Below are 18,321 nucleotides of genomic sequence, written 5' to 3'. Positions count from 1 at the left end.
TAAAATTCCATGTTCTAGCCATAAAGTACAATCATTTCTCTTTATGATACTGCTGTATCTACTCACTAGCTAAACCATTCCTGACTGTATTTGAATTAGGCCACAATCTCACTCTCCCTTACAGGGTAAAACAATTTCAGTGGCATGATCACGTGACCATGTTTTCCAACGCTTAATTTTATTTCTTCAGTAGCATGACCTAGGAAACTTTAAGCAGAAGGCCAATATGAATAAAGGGTTTCTGTACTGAGTGTGGAGTAGACTGGGAAATGGAAATTGTGGCTTTTTCAGGGGGAAGATACAAGAGTCCAGCACACATGGGGTCTGAAGGAAGGAAGGGAAATAAAAACAACATAGAGCAATGAACCTTGGAACCGTTCAGATAATGGCCTTAAATGGAACACTGAACACATTTATAATATGTGGCAAGTTTTGGCAAACTTTCCCATGGATTTGGAACCTTCACCCAATTGTGTAATTATTTGTCTTAAGGATTTGAGACATTTTCTCCTACCCTAATCTAGACTGGGAGGTCAGTGGCAGTGGTGTCCTTTACTACATGTACCCTTTAGAGATCTTGTGAGCTTCAGCACATAGCACATTGACAGCTATTTCAGCAGCACACATCACCACTGCACATAGGACATGGAGATTTTGTCTCTTAAAGCTGCACCTTGGTGCCATGGAGGAGGTTGTCCTCTGATAGCTGATTCACAGATTCTACTATGAGGTTTGTGTCAGAAAAAGATTTTCCACCATTTCTCCCCTGACCTGGTCTCCTACAGGAAGATATGTCTTACCTGGTCTGGATGCTTCCCCTCTTAAATTAAAGCACCTCATGAATTTTGAAAATGTTTGGTTGCACAACTTACCTGCTCCATTTGTGCTTCATAAAATAATAGGGTACCCCAGACAAATGACTATGGTTGACTTAAATATGTATAGTACCTAGTACATAGTAAACAATATGTAAGGGTTAGTTATTTTAAAAACTGGAGAATTATATTAGCTCTGTATATTCACTAAGTCTTAATACTCCTGAATTTTTTTTTTAAATTCATCATGTGCATATTACTTGTCCATTTAAAATTTAAAGTATTTTTAAAAGAGAAACAATCTATCAGGTATAGCTCCCTAGACAGGGTCTATGCCCTGCCATGCAGAGAGCTAGGGTTCAAAGGCCAGGATCACATTACAACATTCTGACACCAGGAAAACATTGGTGTCCCTCCCTTCCTCTCTGTGTATCTTTCTGTTTGAGTCAAAATGTCAATGTTGGAAGCGGTGAAATTACCCATGCATGAAGCCCTGGCACCAGAAAAAACAACAAACCCAATTTTGACTTAAGTTCATTTTTTAATCAATCTTGACGTTAAACTATAGGAGTAAATTAAAAACCAAAAATCTTTTGTGTTTTGTGTTATTTTCTAGGAGAAAGCAATGAAGGGGAAGCAGAAAAATTCCACAATAATACATCATAGACTCTACTAACTTTTTCTTTTAAATTTCCATCAGGGTTATCATTGGGTCTCAGTGCCTGCATGACTAATCCATTTTTCCTTTTAATTTTCATTTTATTATTTTCACTTGATAAGATAAATATAAATTAGGAGGGAAACAGAAATGGAAAGAGAAAAAGACACCTTAAGACTTGCTTTACCACTCATGAAACCTCCCCCCTGCAGGTTGGGAGTGGGGGCTCAAAACCCGGGTTTGAGCTCAAAACCTCACACATGGTAATGTGTGTGCTTAACAGGGTATGCCACTGCTGGCCTTCTCTACTGACTTTTTTAAATTCTAATTTTATTTCAAAACAAAATGTTGTTAAGCCCATGACTTACCCAGACTTCAGATTCACATTCACCTATGACATTTCAGGTTAATTCCATCCAACTTAATTCCTTCATTGTCTGCTCTCACTGATAGTTCGTGCAAAAAAGAGAAAGGGAAAACCAAGCTTAGGCAGAGTATATGCATTTTCTAAAGACGGGTGGACAAGCTAGTATAGGAGTGAGCCTAGGAAGAAAGGATATAAGGGGGTAAACTGGAATCTTATATAAAAGCATGAGAAAAGAAGTTTAAGGGGTTGTAAGGCCATGAATTCCATGGATCTCTTCTTTCTTTTCTTTTCTTTTCTTTTCTTTTCTTTTCTTTTCTTTTCTTCTGAGAGTAGAAACTGAAACCTAGAGATCTGAAGGGGCCTCTAGGGAATGAGCAAATCCTGATTTTAAGCTTGGAAGTAAGAGGACATTCTATCTCTACGTAACCAAAAGTTACCGAAGCATCACTGGGCTTTCAAAATATATGTAGAAGACAGACAAGACTATGAGAAGAAAACAAAGTAGCACACCAAACTGAAAAAGAAAAAAATGTCTGTTTACATTGAAATCACAGGAATATAAAGTCAGATTCTTTAAATACTTTTATAAGGCCGTTCACCCAAAAACAGAACACTTAGGTTCTGCTATGCTCAGTCATATAAAACTGTCATTTTGGTAGGTCAAAATGTAGTAGTAGTGCTAATTTTTCACAACTGGAGTCACAGTTCTAACTTATTACTATGTAGATTTTTGAGATGTGGGCAATTATCCATATCTATCTGCAGTTTTGTTTCAAGGTCTTATCCAGACTACATACTACACAAAAAACTGAGTGCTTAATATGAATAATTGCATTGGGAAACAAGAAAACTTAAGATTCTTCCCCCTATGGACAGATAGGGAAACAAACAGAATTGGCTATGGTAAGCAAATAAGAAAGGAAGCAATATATTTCTGCTTCTTGTGCATGATTAGATAAGCAAAGTCCTTGAACTGTGAAAATATATAGTGAATTGAACAGTGAGCAGTCCAATGAGTCTAAATGTACAGGATGTTGAAGGAGAGATTGAATGAAGCTTAAAAGAGTGGAAAGGCACAAACTATGAGAGGAGAAAAATGACTGGATAAAATTACATTCAGGGGAACTGTGGGAAAGTAGAGGAATGTTTTACAATGTCACTATTCTTGAAAATGTAAAATAACATTTCCCTAAAAATGCGTACTGCCCTCCCCTTCATCTCACAAAGGGTTTGACTTTAGTCACAGATTGATTTGCCATATTTCTTTTTTTGGGGGGGGGGATTAATGTTTTACATTCAACAGTAAGTACAATAGTTTGTACATATATAATATTCCCCAGTTTCCCATATAACAATACAACCGCCAGATTTCTTTACAAAGTTTTTCCTTTCTCCAGGAGAAACATTACTTCCTGCTTCCATGTAAATGGCACATAGGAACTTTCAGAGTGGTAGAAAGTGGAGGATACAAAGTGATTCAGTTTGGGTGAGAAAGCAGTCTCATTGTTACACAAACATCAACCTCCCTGTCTTCCACATCACATATTCTAATCTTCTTGAAGAAAGAAGTGAAACTACTGCACCCAAGGAAGCAGAGAATAACTATAACTACTCTCCTTTCTCACTGTTGCCTGCTTTCCTACAAGATCTCACAGAATTAAGTCACATAGTGTTGCCAACCTTAGTCATGCCCATCATTTCCTCTCCTGTCTAACAATAGAATCAGTTTTGGAGTGGGTCTTCTCCCAATAATTTTCTAGTATCTAATGATCCCTTTGTGTTATTCTCCTACATGCAGTCTTAAATCCTCCAACCACACAAGAACATATAAGTTTGATAAATCAGTAAGTGGGATTTAAGGTTTGAAATTCAATTCATTCTACCAATAGCTGCCAAGGAGTTAGAAAAAGGACCAGATGTATTCGATTTTTGGTTCAAGCTCAGTTACTAGCTGTGTGGCCACAGTAACATACTTACTTGGACCTTCTTTTTCCCCGTTTATAAGTGGAGGCATCTATTTTCAGATACCATGGTCATGGTAGTAACTGAAGATAATGTACAGATTCCATCCAAGGTGATAGCAGATTAGCAGGTCCTGCTTACTTTTTCTACCACCACCACAATAAAAAATACAATGTAGGGAGTTGGGCGATAGCACAGCGGGTTAAGCGCAAGTGGCGCAAAGTGCAAGGACCGGCGTAAGGATCCCGGTTTGAGCCTCTGGCTCCCCACCTGCAGGAGAGTCGCTTCACAGATGGTGAAGCAGGTCTGCAGGTGTCTATCTTTCTCTCCTCCCCCCCTCTGTCTTCCCCTCCTCTCTCCATTTCTGTCTTATCTAACAATGACGACATCAATAACAAGAATAACTATAGCAATAATAAAAAGACAACAAAGGCAACAAAAGGGAAAATAAATAAATAAATAAAATACAATTTGTTAAAAAAAAAAAAGACAACTACAATGTGCATGGGGAAAGTTGCATAGAAAGGAATTTGGAGCTCAAGAACAACAGAAAAAAAGTCTTAAATGGAGGTGTCAATGATAGAAATATTTCCACAAACTCAGCAGATTTGCTCTCTTCTTGGTCCCACAATACTCAGTCAGGCCAGGCTCTGTTGCAACCATCTGCCTACTAAGCCCTCTTCCGATTGTCACCCATCTAATCAAGATGGCTACCTCTACTGTTGTCACATGACCTAGCCTGTGGCTGCCCAGCACATCCCAGCTACATCTGCTGTTGCTGCCTGCCCCAGTCTGCACCTGCATCTGTTGCCACCCTCCTAGCCCAATTGAATATTTTTGCTGCTGTTACCACTTGACCCTCCCTGCTACCTTCATAGCCCAACTATAAAACATGTGGCAACTGCAGGCAGTTGAAAGAAGCCATTGTAAGACTCAGACTCCATAGGTGCACAAACGATCAGAGTCTTCACACTAGTTTGTGATACACTTACAACATCAAACTTCTGGCTTGACAAAACCTCAGTAATATAGCCTCACAGAGGTACCTGTGACTGTAAGTCTTTGGTCACTGCACTGACTGACTGATCACACAGACTTCTGGACCTGGTCTTTGTGGAGACTCAAATATAATAGGAAGCCAGAGAAAACTACCCGCAACCATGGACCAAGACAGCAACTTGAAGGACACCCCAAATTCAGCAGAGCTATAAGATCTCCTTAGGAAATCTTCAAAGCTGCAGTCCTAAAGATGCTAATAAAATGGAAAAGATTTGTGGAGGAAGACTACAGCAAAATCAGAGAAATGAAGAGAAAAATTATAGGAAAAAAATTAATATCAAATCAATGAGAATGAAATGGCTGAGCTAAAACACGTACACACACAGAGAGAAACCATAGGAGAACACCTGCAGGAAGTTACATGTCAAAGGTAATAGTGCAGATCAGGAATATAGATGAGGGGAGAGGGAGAGAGAGAGAGAGAGAGAGAGAGTAAAACAAATGAAGATAATATAAGAATGTTATGGGACATCAAGAAGAGCAACATTAGTTCCACAGAGATAAAAAAAAAAAGAGAGAGACTAATAGTTGAACAAATATTAGCTGATGTGTCTCCCAAATTAAAGAAAATAGATCCTTCAGATCCAGGAAACTCAAAGAGCTCCAAGATAACTGAATCCAAACCTAAATTCATCAAAGCACGTGATTAGAAATGGCAAAGACCAAAGACAAAGAGAAGATGATGAGAGCTAGCAACAACTAAATTAGTTCATCACTACTATCTCAGACCTACAAAAAACACTGAAATAACTTATATGAAATGAAAATATAGAGTGACTCCACCCATATGGAGTAAACAAACAAAGCTAAGAAAATAACCAAAGCTCAATGAAATGAAGAAATATTGGTGCTTTTGTGGGGATGGTGGCAGGGCAATGTGTCTTGAACAGGTGAGAAATTGTACTTCTAAAACATGTATGGGCTTGTGGACTAAACTTACATCAAAACCAAAAACTATCAGCAAGACAGCACATGACCCAGCTTCAGGTACAGACTGTATTGCTCTGGGGACAATTTCAGTGCTATGGAATCTTTACCTCTCTCCATTTGTCTTCTTTGTCTTTGTCTCTGTCTATCTGAAAAAAATTTTTTTTTTACCCTGAGCAGTGAAGCTCCAAGACAACAACAACAAAAAGAAAAGGTGTATGGAAAGTATCTGCTCACACAAGATAGCCAAAATTATAATTGCTATCACCACCATTATTAAGAATTTAAGCTAATGCAAACTCACGTCAGCATTCATTCCTTCCCTTTTACTGCCCAGGTGTTCCTTATAAAGTAGCCAAAGCAATCTTTTCAGACCAAACCCATTCATATCCTATATCACTTACAACACTTCTTTGGTCCCTCAATGTACTTTGAAAAAGATCTAAGCTCCCTCCCCCAGTTGCTAAGATGTGTCCTCATCTGACTTCTGTCCCTGTCCACCCCCAACCCCATTATGTTGTACTTGCCTCATTTCTCACTCAGCTCCAGTCACATTGACCCTCCCATTTACCAAAACTATTCACGCTCCCATCAAAGTCTTTGCCCTTGGAATTTTCTCTGCACAGAAGACATTGTCCCTTTCATATATTCTTTTCATTCTTTGGATAGAGCTTAAGTGTCACTTTCACTGACCGTGACATCATCACTCTACTCCTTTACCCTCTTTATCAGTCTAATTCTCCTTTACCATTGTTCATACATGATATCTGTCTGATTATTTGCTCAACATGTATCTCCTAAGTAAACAATAAACAATTTTCAGAAGGACAGGAAGCAGTTTGCTTTGTTCAATACTGTATCCTCAGTACATAGTCTAGTACTAAATAAGTGTTAACTACTCTTCTATTCCTTTTATTAAGCAACACTTTATGCAAAGTATAGGCAGATACAAATCAAGTATCATTTGTGAGCTGGGAAACTAAGGAAGCTTAGGATTTCCTTGCAATTATTATTAGTCATATTTCTTTTCAAAGAAATATTTAGTTACTTTCCATGACATCGATGACTCAACACTTAATCATCCAAAAATTTCTTTAGGGAACATACATTTTTCATCATTATTTTAACTTTATTATTACTGCCTGTCATATTAAAATACTAGTAGTTTCAATAAATGATTTTTTCATTTCACACATTCTAGCTAATATGAGAATTTTCATGTGGTACTCCATAGATTAATGCTGATAGAACACAAAGTCCCTGATTAGTAAATGACCCTCAACATTTTTTGAATGTAAATTTCTGATAACCTTATTCAGCCAATTGACAACCATACATAGTGCAACTTTGGAAATGACTGTAACTCATACATTTTGTTGTTTTGCTCAGAGTTGCCAGTGACTTTCTATTTAAACTAATATTTCTTGAGATTAAAATCTCCATTCAGGTTTTTTTCCACAATTTAAAATTATGTCATTTCCTCAGACATATTCTTCTTCCACACACATATACACTTTACCCTCTCCTCCTTTTTCTTAAGGAGTTCCTTCTATTTCCTTTCATTACCTAAAATGTGAATTTCCTTTACTGACACTACTATCTCAAAACCCACTGTTCATAGGTACGTATTTCCTAAGGCAAGCAGCAAAAGTAATACATTCTCATTTTCCATTGCCCTTTCTAACCTCAAACTTGGACCTAACTATTCAAGTTAATTTATTTCCATTCTGGTCACACATCCTTGCCTCTTCAGTGTTTCCTGGGCTGTCATCCTCCTTGGTGACTTCATTGCCTGTTTCAATGACTCTTTAATACTCTTCCACAGTTCACCCACAAAACTTCATCCTAACCACCACTGTCATCAGAACAGTCTTTCCTCCAAGATAGGGAACATTGGAATTCCCCTGCTTATGAACAATCTCATATTTTTAACTCTCCCACTCAATTTTTAATTCTTGCAAAATTATAGTAATTGTGGCCAAATAAATATAAACACAGTTCATCATTTTAGTCATTTTTAATGTAATAGTGCAGTGGCATAAAGTACATTCAATTTTTTGGGCTAATGATCACCACATCCATCTCCAAAACAATTTTTTATCTTCTCAAACTGAAACTTCTATATTCAATAGATTCCTAGTCATTAGTTAATTCTCTATAAACTCTTTCAGACATTGTTCAATTATCTTCAAACTTATTCCTCTTAGCCTCTTTATGTCTTTTTACTAAAAATTTTTTGAAGAAGATTCAGGTAAAAAGAAGATTGGGACCAGATGGTGGCACAGCTGGTTGAGTGCACACATTACAATGTGCAAGGACTTTGGTTCAAGCCCCAGCCCCCACCCGCAGGGGGAAAGCTTCAGTGAAGCAGTGCTGCAGCTCTCTTTAACTTCATCTCTCTCTCTCTCTCTCTCTCTCTGTCCCTTTCTATCATCCCTTCCCTCTCAAATTCTTTGTCTCTATGCAAAATAGAAAAATAAATAAATAAATAAATATTCTATATAAAAAAGAAGATTCAGGCTATATTACCAAATCCTTAAATCCATGTCCCTTGATATTAAAGTTTCACATAGCCAAAGCCTGGGAGGTAGCACAGTAAATAAAGAGATTTGGGTTTTCAAGTTGAGGTCCTGAATTCAGTTGCTGGCATTACATTTGCCATAGTGCCATTTCCATTACACTTGGCAAAGAAAAAAAAAATGAGGGACAGGCAATAAGGTGGTATACATACTCAGGTTTGAGCCTCCACTCCCTACATATAGAGGAGATACTTCACAAGTAATGAAGCCGTCTGTCTCTCTTCCAGTCTATCTCCCCATCCCCTCTCAATTTCTCTCAGTCCTATCAAATGAAAGAAAGAGAAAGAAAGAAAGAAAGAAAGAAAGAAAGAAAGAAAGAAAGAAAGGAAGAGAGAAAGAAAGAAAGAAGTGACTACCAGGAGCTGTGGATTCAACATATAGGCACAAAGCCCTAGCAATGACCCTGACAGCAATAAAAAAAAATTTAAAGGATAAAATTTCACATATCTCACATTTTCTTTCTCCCTTTCCTATAGGAGAATTTTCCACCTCCTTTCCAAGGTGATCCTTCCACTAATCCTCTTTTCCTCACCTTTTTCTTGGCAGGGTTTTATATTGCTTTCCACTTAAAAAAAAAAAAAATATATATATATATATATATATATATTCCCTTTTGTTGTCCTTGTTGTTTTACTGTTGTAGTTATTATTGTTGATGTCATCGTTGTTGGATAGGACAGAGAGAAATGGAGAGAGGAGGGGAAGACAGAGAGGAGGAGAGAATAATAGAGACCTGCAGATCTGCTTCACCGCTTGTGAAGCAATTTCCCAGCCAGTGAGGATCCAGGGGCTCAAACCAGGATCCTTACACCCATTCTTGTGTTTTGCGCCACCTGCACTTAACCCACTGCACTACCGCCTGATTCCCTGCTTTCCACTTTTCATTGACTCCTTTGTTTCTGCATGAAAGCATACCCAAGAATCTCATGCCCCAATAATAATAATACATACTGAATTCCTACTATGTGGTAGTTAGTATGTTAAATGCCTACAGTAAACTTTCTCACATGATTCTCACAGCAACCAAATAAGTTCAAATTATTATAAAGAAAATTATTACAATAAGGAATCTAAGACTTTAGAGACTGGTTGCCCAAGATCACCTACTTAATAAGCAACATCTCCCCCTTGTTACTCTTTTAAGATATTCTTTGTTTTCCTCTTATTACTCTTGCTTCTTGACAAAGTCTTGCTTAGTCCTTATCTATATTGAGTCCTTGTGTATACTGAGTTTGTTTTTTGAATAAATTTTAGCAGTCAGCTGCAACTGAGTGGGTGAAGGATAATTAACAATATAGATTTGCTCATTTGCAAAGGCATGAGAGCTGATAATGTGGGGAGAATGGGATTGTCTTGGCTTAGTTTGAAGCAGGCTTGGCGGGAGATGTCTAAGGACAGAATTCTGGAGAATCTTAGACTCCAGGGGGGTAAAAGAAGAAAAGGAGCTAGCAGAGACCATACAGTTGCAGCTAGCTGCTAAAATTCCATAGCATTGTTCCTCAGGTACCTCAAACTCATATAACACTCACTGCCTGTCCCTGACAATAAGCTCCAGTCCTAACCTTGATTTCTGGTCCTTTACTATAAGCACCACCATCACTTCTCTTCCCTACTCCCCACCCCTAGTCCAGAGCTGAAAAACCCACAATCAGAAAGTGAAATGGAAGCACTGTGGAGGACACAGCCCTGAACTGGGAATGAAACTTGAATTGTCATACTCACTCTACCCTTAACTATAAAAGCCTTGAAATGGCATTTCTGAAGCCCCCTTTCACTCTAATATCTGACAGCTCTATGAAATGCCTACAGTGTCATTGTCTCTCCTCTTCTAACAGCTCTGTCCACTGCTTTTTGCCTGGGTTGTTGTAGTCCGCATCTTAACTGGCATTCTTTCAAGTCACACAACCATAAAATGCACACATAAGACATTTTTATAACATTTTTCACTAGCTTAAGCTTAAGAACGTTCAAAAGATTCCTATTGAATATAAGATTAAAACCACACTCCTCACCATTGTCTTCCTAGCCCTTTGCATACAGGTTCTACCATAACACATGAAACCTCATTTTGTCTAAAGTAGATTGCAACTGTTGGAATAATATAGTTGAAATAAGTAGTTAGGAAAAAAAAATCTCCAACTTATTCTTTATACTAAAAATAAAAATCAAAGATTAAGGTATTAGATATTAATATATTTTTATAATGTTATATTTTGTTAGACACTTTACAGTGTCTTCTTTAGGTCTTCTTTGTTTTTTTATATTTATTTATTTATTCCCTTTTGTTGCCCTTGTTGTTTTATTGTTGTAGTTATAATTGATGTTGTTGTTGTTGGATAAGACAGAGAGAAATGGAGAGAGGCGGGGAAGACAGAGGGGGGAGAGAAAGATAGACACCTGCAGACCCGCTTCACCACTTGTGAAGTGACTCTTCTGCAGGTGGGGAGCCGGGGGCTTGAACCAGGATCCTTAACGCCGGTTTGCTTTGTGCCACCTGTGCTTAACCCACTGTGCTACTGCCTGACTTCCTAGGTCTTCTTTTCTTAACCAGAGCACTGCTCCGCTATGGTTTATGAGAATGTGGAGGATTGAACCTGGGACCTTGGAGCCTCAGGCTTGAAAGTCTCTTTGCATAACCCTATCTACCTCCTGCCCTTCTTTAGGTCTTTTTCTTGCTTGCTGAGCTTATTAAGTCTAAATCTAATCACAGCAGACTATTGAGCACTTTTACTTTGTGGTAGATAGTTTCCATTAATTTATGAATACATGTGTGTGTGTACCCTATCCTTTAGGCCCTGGTTATACCTAGAGTCTGTAACTTTGTTAGCAAGTGTTCCATTTGAAATGGAACTAGGTAGTCCTAAGCGTTAGGAAAGGTCTCAACAGATGAAAAAAAAAAGTTTAAAAATAATTATAGGTTTTAAAAAAAACACAGCAAAATTTATTTAGAACTTTGGAATAGGGGAAGTCTTTTGAATCATGACCCAAAATTCTTAAGTTCTAAAAGAAAATGCGAATTGAATTTTACCACACAACGTATTGAAAAACATTAATTTTGATCATATGAATTTTATCACATAAATGTCTGAAAACATAAGTGTGGTCTAAAATATACTATTAACAATGTCTAAAGAAAAATGATACTGGAAGAAATTTGCAACACATTTTTATGTTATAAAGAGTTCATATAAATCAATAATTTACAGGATTGGGGAATAATATTTATATTAAAAATTAAAGAAACAGGGGGCCAGGAAAGAGCTCACCCAGTAGAGCACACACCTTGCTGTGCATGAAATGTGGATAATGGAGTTATGCTACTGTTTTCCCCTCTCAGTTGTTTTTTTTTTTAAGTAGTGGTATCATGCCTATATGAGGACCTATTAAAAGCAACAAATAGAGGCTCAGGAGGTAGACTGCAGGTCTTCTAAGCATGATGACTTGAGTTCAGTCCCTGGCACCACATAAAGTATCAAGGACAAGAGACAAGTTGAAAGAATTTTATGGAGAACAGAAATGTTTGATAGAGAGTTGATGGTACATACAACCTATAGTGTCTTTCCCTTTGCCTTACCTGTCTCTTTTTCCTGTCTTATGCAAAATAAAAATGAATAAAATAAATAAAATGAGAAACCATGAGATATTTTTCCATTCATTAGAGAGATAGATATCATAAAGGTAAAGATACTCGTTAATCTAAGCCAATGAAGAAAAGGTCACTTACCTTGATTGTGGAAAAAATTATAAATTAATACAAACTTTTGGAAGTCAATCAGGAATATCTAGCTAAATAATGAATTCATGTATGCTTTGATTAATTAACCTCATTCCCAGGAATTTAAACTACCAATGAACTTACAAAGATCTTTCAAGTATCACCACACACACACACACACACACACACACACACACACACACACACAAACTGTCAGTTGCCCAACTGGTGATACTAGAAAAAAGAAAAGGAAAAACTGGACACAGTCTAAGTGTCCATCAGTAAAAGACTGGTTGTGGTAAATTTATATGATTGGGTGCTGTTTATGCTTCATGGAACAAATGTCTCTGACATGTGTTCACTATGTAGTATTATTTAGGAAAATAAAAGCAACTTACAAAAGAATATTTGCAGTATGATTCTTTTTCTAAGGTCTAGCTATCATCTGTATATATATATATGATCTCTCTGTCTAGCAGAACTCCAGCACCTGTGGTGCTGAGGATTGAAAGTAAGCCCTCAGATTGGTGAACCTTGTGCACCACCTCTGATCCTATGACTTCCATTTTTTTATTTTTTTTTATTTTATTTTAAACTAGTACTGGACATCAAATTTAGGATGTTATATACTCTACTGTTGATCTGCCTCTATAGCCTTTTTTTAAAATTTACTTTATTTTTTGGGAGAGGGAGAAAGAAAGGGAGAGGAGAGGGGGAGAGAGAAAGAGAGAGCACATGGAAAAAAACCATTATCCATGGAGTTTTACTCATTTTTCTTTCTTGCTCTCATGTGGCATAACTGAATTCAGAACCTCATGTGTTAAAGGTAGATGCTTTACTGCTGATCCACCTTCCAAATCCCAACATGACAATTTTTATATTATAATAGGCATAAATAATATCTCTGCATTGAAAAAGTGTTGAAATCCATCACATATATGCTTTACTGCCATCTACATCTTTTTCAGTATACATACACTACTTTTATAACCAGAAATAATTATTTTAAAAGTTTTCAATGCTCTATGGAAAATAATAAAGAAGTTAACAACAATCTGTGCCCTTGTATACCCTATGCTGAGTGTACAATCATAGAATCTATATCATAGATTTAATTATTAACAGGTATAACTCACTGAGAATGCTATAGCTAAAATAATCTAAGAGCTGTTTATGGAAATATGCTATGCTCCACATACTGTAATTCATTCAATAATCTGTGTTTGCATTACCTCACTCATCAAGTGCTGTGACTGATCATTGCTTCATTCCTGTACGTGTATATATAGAGTTGGAATATAGCTGCATCAACAACTATCAAGTGAGAACAGGAAACCTCATCGTCTGAGACCAGCCCTTCACATTTATAACCTAGGTGAGTATGCTAACCAGTTTATAAGATTATTTCCCATGTGCTACTGGAAAATGCAGCGAAAAAAAATGGTGATGTTTTTATGTTCTGAAATTTATTTCTGGTCTAAACATAGGACATTAAATAATATATTTTCAGTCTGAAAAAAGTGATAATATTTTTGTCAGACAAAAAAAATCTGTAGGTTGTATAAAGAAAGGGCCTTGTCTTCAGAACAGAGCTTGTAAATATTTCCTCATTATGCTTTTGCATTATCACGTGATACTTGAAAAGCAACTGACCTCTGTGACAATGATGCCACCATAAAAATGTTATCTCAGTTTCTTATTTACCTTGCTTATCTCTGGAAGCTATTGTTTAAAAGCTGTATTCATCCCAGTGTGTTGTTTTTTTCAATTTAGGCCATGGGGTATTATTAGACAAGGCTACAAGATTAAATAATTAAATACTTACTTAAACATAGGTACTCAGCATTCTTCAATGAAGGGCTGTCAACAGTTATACTATGCTAGTGTTCTGTCTTCCCAAGAAGTAGAAAATAAAGTAGAACATTCTCAAATTTATTTGAAAATGCAGACTTTTTAAATGTCCAGGACATTTTTTTTTCTGGGACATAATAATTCTTGGGTAAAAGAGTGCATGCAAATAAACAAATTCAGCAATGCAAATTGCACACTACTTGAATATCTACCATGTGCAAAGGAATTCCTAAACTGATTTTAATATTTTATTTATTTATTTATTTGATAGAGAAAAAGAGAAAATGAGAGGGATAGGGAAGATTGTGAGGAAGAGAGAAAGAGACACCTGCATCACTTGCAAACCTTTCCCCCGCAGGTGGGAACCAGGGGCTTGAACCTTGGTCCTTATGTATTGTAGCATGTGCACTCAACCAGGTGTCTCACCATACAGCTCCTTAAACTGTTTTCTCTACAGTGTATTGAGAGGTTACCTAACTACCCCACATTTTATAATTTCAAATTAATTACCATATTTAGAAATTAATTCTTTCAAAGGAATTGGACAACTGACTCTTGAAGTTAAATTCCCAGTTCTTTTTTTTTCTCTCTTTTTCTCTTTTTCTCTCTTTTTCTCTCTTTTTCTCTCTTTTTCTCTCTCCACTCCCTCCCTCTCTTTCTCCTTATAATGAGTGAGGCAGAGACATGCAAGTAGACAAGATAGAATGAGGACGCTCTGGCATAAAGATGGAAGTCTAGAGATTGAATAAAATAAAGCTCTGGCATAGAAATGGAAGTCTAGATTCTGGTCCTATTGTAGTGATTCTGGTCAAGGCACTTAAGGTTCCAATCTTAGCCTACCCTTGCCTCCTACTCCACATAGTTAAGAGCTCAGTAAAATAATAACTAATATTTAACTCTAAGTGTTCCATATCTCTGATTAATAAAGGTCGACTAACCAGAGAAAGAAACTAAGAATTGATATGAAATCTCAAGTTATGAGACAATAATATTCACCACCATGGGTAAACAGTATTCACTTCCAAGGCCAAGCAGATTTGAGGTGTCCTACCATTGATGAATTTTGCTGGACACTGACTAGACATAAACAGCTTCAGGTAATCCTAGTTCTACCCAGACCAAGAAACGTGTTTTTCTTTTGTTTTGCTTTTGCCACCAAGATAATTGCTGGGACTTGGTGCTTACATGACTCCACTGCTCCTAGCAGTCATATTTTCCCCCCTTTTCTTTACTTTTTGAGAGAGAGAGAGATGAGAGAGAACTGTAGCACTGCTCCTTCACTTATGAAGCTTCCTCTATGTAGGTGAAGGTCAGGGTCTTGAACTGTTATCACAATTCCTAAAAACATGTGTCCTCTACTGGTGAGCCCTCACCTGGACACTAGATAAAAAAAATTGTAATTTCAGTCTATTTGGAGATATTCAGTGACAAAACTAGAGGTAAATAAAGTTTATCTTTCTTCTCTACCCTGTTAGAACAACTGATTTTATTGTCTATAGGTATAGGGGCTTATTTCTGGGCTTTCAGTTCTATTCCACTGGTTTGTCTCTATTTTGGTTCAAGTGCCAGGCAATTTTGATTGCAGTATCTCTGTAATATAGTTTGAAGTCAGAAGTGTGATGCCTCCAGTCATGTTCTTTTTTTTTTCTCTCCAGATTGCTGTGACATGACTTTACTAGTCTGAATAATTCATTGCGCACTGATGTAACAAGATATTCCATGTTCACTTCTATTTGTCGAGGCCCAAATCTTCATATTTGGCCCTACAAGTATTTAGAAACTAAAATATGAGCACTCTGAAAGTGTTAGTTCAAATATAACACTATCAGGATTTTTCAGTTGACATCTTTTATATTTACATGTTTCTCCTTTCCCCTATGGTGAAAATACTATAACATCAATATATTTACTTACTTATTTTAAAGTATAATAAAAGTCTCAGCAGTTCTATAATAATGTTACTACTGATAATAGACCCAACAAGTGAAATTTCAGGTTTCTGTGCAGTTCTTTATGTCATCTGACTATATTCCAGTATGGGCACATGTTGAAACTGTTATGTTCAAATTTAATTTTCTCCCTACATTTATATTGTAATTTTATATTGAGACAATAATTATTGTGTCTGTTTGCTTTCAAGTTGAATTGAACTCACACCATATTTTAATCCAAAAGAAGTCTGAAAAAATGAAGTCTAAAAGCACCAAAGTTCCCCAATCAAAGATGAACAACTCAGCAGTTAAAACCCCACAATTTCCTAATGTGAAAGGTAAGAACTTTAGCATTTATTTTACACACTGCTTTTTTTAAATTGTCCTTTTATTTCAGAACATGAAACAGAGGAGTGGGAGATAGAGGAGAAATACTTGCATCTCAGCTTTACTGCTCATGAAGCTTCTCCCCTTCAGGGGACTAGAGGCTTGAACTTGGGTCTTTGCACATGGTAACATGTGAGCTCATCCATGTACACAACTGCCCAGCCCCTCACATTGGTTTTTAATAATCTCTTTCTAAATCTTTATTTTTTTCTACAATTGTACATACTACCTATTCAAAAAAACACACAAGTTAAAATTGCAAGGAATGAATATGTGTCTTTGGTTTTAAACTGACTACATATAGACATGCTGGTAATGACAATAAATATTTTTTTTCATATCTACCCTGTCTCTTCTTCATACCTCCAACCACCAGATCCCAAACTCTTTCCCAAATTAACAAACTCTTAAAAGATACACTTTCATTAAATGAACATTTATTAAGAGTTCAGTGAATCCAGCTTGTGGTCTTGTGACTTCTGATAAAGGAGAAAGTAAAAGTAAATATATTTGAATAATTCCTTTCTTTGAGGATAAAGTAGAATCAGCCAAATGAGGTTCAAGTCAACTCAAAGGACTTGTAATAAGTTAAAGGGCAAATAAAGTCAGATATAATCATAACTATAAAATACCTCCTGGATCTTTAAAGTAATCTATCTTAAGAAAAGAATTATAAATGAAAGATAATTACAAGATGGTTTCACTCATATGTGGAATTTAGAGATCTGATTTACATGAACTTCCCCCCCCACACACCAAAAAAAAATTCAAACAAAACAGAAGCAAGCAAACTATTTGTAAGAGTTGTGAGAACTATGGTGGTTATCCCTGGGAGGTTGAACAGTGGAGATATGGAACCTTGGTGGTGGGTATGGTGTGGTATTAGCACTGATGTATCCTTGTCTTTATTCTCAGTTCCATTTCATTGATCATTAGATTAGAAAAGAAAGTATCAAGGAGTATCTATTTTGTTTGGTTGGGGTTTTGTTGTTGTTGATGATGATGTTATTGTTCCTCTCTGAGACTTCAGGCCACCCACACTCCTCCCTGGTACCAGAGAAAACACTAATTTGACTGTAATTTCTGAATGCCCAGAAAATTACAGTTAAGTGAGATTTATTTTTGTTGAGTCAAAATATTCTGTGTAGTTGACCTGCAAATGCCCATGTCTAAATCCTCTACTTGAGCTCCCAAACAACAAAACACAAAAGCACACTTTAATTTCTTCTCCTCCCTCAAACTAGCAGGATCTATTATAATCACAATGTCACAGTTTAGCAATCCAATCACTATCAATATATATATATATTCATCAGACCCCATGTGACTTCTAATCGCCATTAGGGTGCTAGAGTAAGGACTTCATGAGCTGGAAGTCATTCCCTTCTCAGTTTCTAAGAAGCAATTCCCTAGGGGCAAGCCATTCTTCTCTGAAGTTTACTGTACTTCACAGCCATCATCCTTTTCCTCTTTCCTGCCAATTCAGAACCCTTATGTAACTAAGCAGTGGTGACAATATAGGAACCTTAACATGCAACCATCCAGCACAATGTTACTGATACTTTTTCACTGAGAGAGTGAGAAAGACCATAGCACCAGAGCTTCCTCTGGTGCCACAGGACCTTCCATGTGGTGCAGGGAACATGAACCTGGGCACTGTGCATAGCAAGGCATGTGCCCTGCCCAGTGAGCTAGCTGTCTCTCCAAGCTCTGATGTACTTGTTTGGTGAAACAACATTGAAAAAGTTGAAAGATATTTTTGTGTGTGTGCATTAAAAGCTAAAGGTGTGGTTTCTCTAAGGAAAAAAAAAAAAAACCTGATGAACTAACAACACTAGGACCTTATCAATTATGACAACCTATGACATACGTTAAAAGTGAATTAGATCACTCATCTAGATTGAGTCTGTTCACAGGTGTTCTGTTATGGTGAAAAAGCAGGTGGAAGTTTCATAACTGGTAGAACAAGGTTGCAGGTTTCTTTCTTTCTCCCTTTCTCTCCCCCTTTGTCACCCTATTTCTGTCTCTGTCACATTAAAAAAAAAACTACATGTAGAACAAATGCTTAAAA

At 36.8% G+C, this 18,321-nt stretch overlaps 1 protein-coding gene across 4 annotated transcripts in view; it reads left to right on the top strand.

Annotated features, from left to right (window-relative positions):
• IL33 (interleukin 33) overlaps positions 1 to 18,321 on the top strand; it is a 54,744-nt gene that overhangs the window by 19,241 nt on the left and 17,182 nt on the right. For all 4 annotated transcript variants that reach the window (XM_007536083.2, XM_060199303.1, XM_060199301.1 and 1 more), the window contains exons 2-3: positions 13,371 to 13,456; positions 16,073 to 16,201. In XM_007536083.2, coding sequence (XP_007536145.2) covers positions 16,120 to 16,201 — 82 coding nt within the window. In that variant the 5' untranslated portion in view covers positions 13,371 to 13,456; positions 16,073 to 16,119. The remainder of the gene's footprint in view (positions 1 to 13,370; positions 13,457 to 16,072; positions 16,202 to 18,321) is intronic.

This window comes from Erinaceus europaeus, chromosome 10, assembly GCF_950295315.1.
Source record: "Erinaceus europaeus chromosome 10, mEriEur2.1, whole genome shotgun sequence".
NCBI classification, from domain to species: Eukaryota; Metazoa; Chordata; class Mammalia; order Eulipotyphla; family Erinaceidae; genus Erinaceus; species Erinaceus europaeus.
Note: the sequence above shows the minus strand (reverse complement) of the source record. Positions and strands in the feature narration are given on the sequence as shown.